The 6,000-nt window shown below is 47.5% G+C and overlaps 1 protein-coding gene across 1 annotated transcript; it reads left to right on the top strand.

Moving 5' to 3' along the window:
• The first annotated feature begins 386 nt into the window (after nt 1-386).
• On the top strand, nt 387-4,338 carry LOC127291923 (translocase of chloroplast 101, chloroplastic). The gene has a single exon (XM_051321244.2). The coding sequence runs from the start codon at nt 473-475 to the stop codon at nt 4,034-4,036; it is 3,564 nt and encodes a 1,187-aa protein (XP_051177204.1). The 5' UTR covers nt 387-472; the 3' UTR covers nt 4,037-4,338.
• The last annotated feature ends 1,662 nt before the right edge of the window (nt 4,339-6,000 follow it).

The following is a 6,000-nucleotide window of genomic DNA, read 5'->3' as shown; positions in this document are numbered from 1 at the left end:
ATTTTTAGAGACCCTAAATTTCCCTCTCGTGTGTTGTTAAATTTTCTCCCACCCAAGAAAAATTCCAAATCAGGAGGTGTACACGTACACTACTTCCTCACCAAGAGCACCAGGAAAAATAAGATGTGAAATAAACCAATGGATACCACAAATCCTATGACCACAGTCACAATAAATAAGTCAATATAAAGTATATTCAAGAAAAGGCAAAGACAAGATAAAGCCCAAAACAATTTAGAAAGAGTCCAAGTCCAAACCCTGGTAGAGCGGAGGAGAAGGATTCAAACCCTAACCCATCAACAACCATTGTCCCCTTGCGGCTGAGGTCTCACCACCACACCAACCCAACCGAATCCTTCGACAGAAAACGAAACAACTCGTACAAAATTCGCCAAAGCCACACGCACCCACCAAATTTTATTATTCTACTTTGGCCAGCACCTCCTAGTACTACTAGCTAGGAGTCGCCGCCATGGCGCTCCTCATCCGCGCGCCGCTCACCTCCTTCGACGACGACGACGGCGGCAGCGGAAGCGACGAGTACGGCTCCTCGCTCTCCTCCGGCGCCTCCTCCCCGTCCCGCTCCCCCTCGCCCCCCACCCCGGCGGCGCCGCGCCCGCGGGCCGCCGCCCTCCTCGGCGCGCCGCGCGTGGCCGCGCAGCTCTCCTCCTCGGCCTCGGACGACGGCCGCAGCGACGGCAGCGACCTGTACGACGACGCCGCCGACGGCCTCGGGGATGAGGTCCTCGAGGAGGTCTCCAACGGCTTCTTCCGCATCGCCAGGGTGCCCCCGCCGCTGCCGTCCCCCTCCGACGAGGACGGCCCGATCTCCTCCTCGGGCGACGACCCCCCCGCGTCGGCCTCCGGGGAGAGCGAGTACTTCGGCGCCACGGAGGGCTCCTCGGACGAGGGCTTCTCGGCCGCCACGAGCGCCGCCGGCGACGTCTTCGATGCCGGCGCGCCGACCGGCAAGGGCGCCGAGGGGTCGCTGGACGGGAGCTTCCTCAGCTCCATGAGCGCGCTGGACGACGGCGCGTTTGCTGATTCGCTGAATCTCTCGGATGGTTCTTTGATGAAGGTTGTTGGTGCTGAGGCTGTTGACGATGTGGTGCCGCCTGAGCCTTCCGTTGGTGGCGACGCCGGGAGCATTGATGATGGCGGTGTGCGCATTGCAGATGCTACCGAGGGGAATGCTGGAGAGCAGCCTGAGCAGGAGGTTGCTGAATCGGCTCCTGGTGTGAATTCTACTGAAGAAGAAGAATATGCCAGTCTTGAATTTCTCGAACCCAATGCTACAGAAGCAGAAGGTACTGGTCCTGAACTTGGCAATTCTGACTCTGATGCAAAAGATAACACGCCCGGGCATGTAGTTCTCACACATGCTGAAGACGCCAGTCCTGAACATGTTGCCACAAGAGATGCTACTGTTCAGCTTGCAGAGGTTCATAACAGTGTTGATAGCCCACATCCGTATGCTGACGGTCAGAGTAAGATAGGTGGGGAAACTCATGGTCATTATGAAGCTTCTGATGATCCTGCGTCCGCACCAACCTTTGGGACTGGCAATGCTATGGAATTCCCTGGGAAGGAAACAGAGGACGATGTGCCTGCTTCCAAGGGCACACGCTTTGGTTTGGATGATTCAGACGAGGACCAGTTGAGTGATGACTACGAAGAGGACGAGTTGAGCGGAAAGGATGTTGAGCTTTTTGATTATGCAGCTTTAGCCGAGCTTCTGAGGGCGGCCAACACATCACCTGCACAAGGCAAGGCCAAGGTCTTTCCATTTGAAAATTCCGAGTCCGTGCAACCTTCTCCTACCGTGGTCAGCGTTCCTAGGACAAGCGTGGCTTCTGCTCCTGCGTCGGATGTGGTTGCTGACCCGGAGAGTGCGATGACTGACGAGGAGAGGAAGCTGTACGCAAAGGTGGACATTGCACGCATCAAGTATTTACGTCTCGTGCATAGAGTAGGGTATGACACCGAACATCGGGTGCCTATACAAGTGCTGTATCGGCTTAGTCTTGTTGAAGGCTTCAGGCGCATAAGGATGGCAGACCATTCCTTGGAGCTTGAGAATGCCTGGAACAGGGCTTTGCAGCTTGAGGCGGAGGGAATAGATAACTTGGAATTCTCCTGCAATGTGTTGGTCCTTGGGAAGACAGGGGTGGGGAAGAGTGCAACCATAAACTCCATCTTTGGCGAGGATAGGTCAGATACGAATGCTTTTCTGCCAGCAACATGTACCGTGAAGGAGATTGCTGGAGTTGTTGGTGGTGTTAAATTTCGTGTTATTGACACTCCAGGACTTGGGACTACAGTTATGGATGAAAAATCAAATAGGAAAGTGCTCAAGTCTGTTAAAAAGTACATGAAGAAATGCCCGCCTGACGTCGTTTTGTATGTCGATCGGATCGATACGGAACGGCAGGGTGCAAATGACCTATCCCTAATGCGATGTATGACCAGTGTGCTAGGCCCATCAATATGGCAGAAAGTCATTATCACTCTTACTCACTCAGCAGCAGATCCTCCTGAAGGACCCAGTGGCTCCCCAATGAACTATGAGATGGCCGTGAACCATCGGACTCGTGCGCTGCAGCAAAGCATCCGGCAGACTACTAATGACGCACGGACGGAGAATCCAGTGGCTCTTGTGGAGAACCATCACCTTTGTGAGAGGAACATGGAGGGTGAAAAGGTGCTTCCTGATGGCCTTATTTGGAGGCGTCTGCTCCTGCTCCTATGTTACTCACTGAAGACGGTTGCTGAGATTGATAGTCTTTCAACCCGCCGTGCTGCTTCTGCAAGCCTCTTTGGTGTCCGTCTTCAGACTCCTCCACTTCCTTACTTTTTGTCATCTTTGTTGCAATCTAGAGAGCACCCCAGGCATGCAAGCGAACAGAAGCTTGAAAGCGTGGACTCAAATGCTGATATTGATGAAATGGTTGATGAGGATCAAGAGGATGAAGAATATGACTATGATCAACTTCCTCCCTTTAAGCCATTAAGTAAATCACAGGTTGCAAAACTCTCCAAAGAGCAACAGAAATTGTATTTTGATGAGTATGACTACCGAACCAAGCTTCTTCAGAAGAAACAGTTGAAGGAACAACGCAGAAGATTAAAAGAAATGAAGAAGAGCGAGGGCAATAATCATGTTGTACCTGAGAACAATGATCATCCTGATGATGAGTATGACAACGATAGATCTCCTATGCCAGACTGGGCCTTGCCATCCTCATTTGATTCCGATGATCCAGTATACCGTTATCGGTGTCTTGAGCCTACAGCGAACCTTCTCGTACGTGCTGTTACCAACCCTGAAGGATGGGATCATGATTGTGGGTTTGACGGTGTCAGCCTCCAGTACAGCCATGATATTGCCAATTCATTTCCAGGTTTGCTGTGGGTCCAAGTCAACAAGGACAAGAGAGAATTTAGCATTAATTTGGAGTCCTCAATATCAGCTAAGCATAGCGAGTATGCTTCAACCCTTGCAGGCTTTGACATACAAGCCATGATGGACCAGCATGCTTACACTCTCAGAGGGGAAACCAAATTCAAGAATGCCAAGAAAAATGCCACTACTGGAGGTTTGTCCATGACTTCAGTGGGTAACACCATGGTGACAGGAGCGAAGTTTGAAGACAAGTTTTCAGTTGGTAATTGGTTAACACTGATAGCAAACGCTGGTGCTGTGTCCATGAAAGGTGATACTGCATACGGACTGAATATGGAAGCGAACCTGCTTGAAAAAGACTATCCCATGGGTCAAGGTATTGCAACTCTGGGTGCATCCCTGGTAAGGTGGCATAAAGAATGGACTATGGCTGCAAACATGGATTCCCAGTTCTCTGTTGGAAGGACTTCAAACATGGCAGTTCATGTTGATATGAACAACAAACTAACTGGACGAGTGAGCATCAAGGCCAACAGTTCAGAACATCCAAAGATTGCTCTACTAGGTATCTTTTCGGTGGCAATGTATCTGTGGAACAGGATGCATCCTTGTGCAGATCCTGATTATGAGTAGCAGCACCGGTTAGTAGTTAGCACTGTAGTTTTGATTTCCTAACATTTTTATTCTGTTACTTGTCCCTCTTGTTCCAGTTTGTAGTTCTATTAAACTACAGCTTCTTCTGTTCCTTGTATGTCTATTTGTTTTCACCTAGCTGTAAAATTTATGCACATGTATGTGCTAAATAACACTGAGTAGATGCCTACGTTTTTGTTGCTCATGCTGGCGATAAATAGTCCTGTTATGTATTCATGAAAAGTTGGCCATGTCGTCGTGGTCGTGTAACTATCTTCCTGTTAAGATACCAATTCTGGTTATGCTTTGGTTCTCTATCCTTTCATTCATTGTCTACCAGATTATGCCACATACTAGTATATGCTTACCAAGACCACACAGATTATACCACATATATGAAGAATTTATGTGTGGAAGTATGTAGTCCAGTCTTATCTATGCAGTGGGCTAGAATCCCTTCCAAAATACAAGGGCAACCTAGCCGTGTCCATGACTCGTCCTGGAGTCAATTTCAGGTCAATGGCGTGTTGCCGCATTTATCTGAAATTGACTGCATTGGCGGTTGTGTGAGGATTTCTCTCGCTGACTTTTCATGGACGTGGCGGTATGGTTGGTGGATGAATGAAGTTGGTGCATTGACCTGATGCAGTTCCTTACCCTCCCTCTTCCGACCCTCTCCCTCTGACAAGCAGTGCCGACTCATGGACCTCAACCAGAAGACTGCACAGCTGAGCAGTCATACTCAGAGAGGAGGCAACGGTTGCAGAGTATTGCTGGAGGTGACGATGGATCAAGCTATCTGAAATGTTAAGGTAAACACAGTGCAGATGCTATTAGAAATCAAACTACTTAATTATGGTAGTGGGAAATAAGCTGCAATGGTCCAGGAGCATGTGCAGTTTTTTGTTTCTATTTTATGTCCAGTTAACAAATTTTAATAAATTTTTACTGGATTTTTAGTCACCTGCTTTCTTTTCATGTAGTGCAACTAAGTTGGAGGAGGCTGCTATTCTTGACACTGTTCTGGTGCTTCACTTGAAGGAGGCATAGGTGTGGCTGCAAGCCAACTGTCTCAAAACAAAGAGGATTGCGAGTTTGACAGATCGTTGAGTAACGTAATTTCTTCCTTCGCTGCACCCTTGCAACTTTTTTCGCTGACCTATGCACCTGGTCAGGCAGATATAATGCATTTTTCCTCATTGAAGCAGTAAACTGGTACTTAAATAAGTGATGGCCATGTGTTCAGTTGAGTCCATATATCCTTCTACAGCTGTACAAGATTTGGTCATCCTATGGCTTTTCAACTGTTATCTAATGTTTAGGCATCCAATTTTATTTCCTATTTCCCCTAAAATTGTAAACATGCCAGTCAGATAAGCAGTTTAAATTGCATGGTCTGTATGTTTCTGTACTTATTAGCCTTTGTCTGAGTTACTCCAAAAGTCTAAAATAATAATAATAAAATCTTCTGTACTTATAAGCTGTTTAGATACTTGATACGTTATGACACTGCAGTAACTAATCTTCTGAACGAGTTTTATTAATAGTTTCTCAGTCTTTATCGCTAAGCACAGGACCTGGTTTGGTACTGCTAGTATTACCCTGAAAAACATTGAATCAGTGAATGACAGAGTCTCGTGCATAATTTTTCGAATGCACCCATCGCAGTTTTTGAATAGGTAGAAAGTAGTAAGTTCAATGTGTAGCTATGTCGACAAGTTTTTTCTTCTGTCGTTCTAAAGCTGATGTTGGATCCTGTTCCTTCTTGGTCGGTCTATTGTCCAATCTACAGATAAGGAAAACACAAGTGTTCCCCCATGGTGGTCAAGACTCAGAGATAGTTGAAAGCTGGGAGCCTTGAAACTCAAGACCAAAGTATTTGTGCTGTTTAGCTAGAATGATTCAAATAATAGTTTGTTTGTAACCATCTCAGAGGAATTTCTCTTAGCTGGGCACGTCTTCTA

Source organism: Lolium perenne, chromosome 4 (assembly GCF_019359855.2).
Source record: "Lolium perenne isolate Kyuss_39 chromosome 4, Kyuss_2.0, whole genome shotgun sequence".
NCBI lineage: Eukaryota > Viridiplantae > Streptophyta > Magnoliopsida > Poales > Poaceae > Lolium > Lolium perenne.
The sequence above is the reverse complement of the archived record's forward strand: the minus strand, read 5'-3'. Positions and strand labels throughout refer to the sequence as shown.

Coding starts and splice junctions, on each gene's coding strand:
- LOC127291923 (XM_051321244.2), top strand. CDS start 473: ATGGCGCTCCTCATCCGCGCGCCGCTCACCTCCTTCGACGACGACGAC.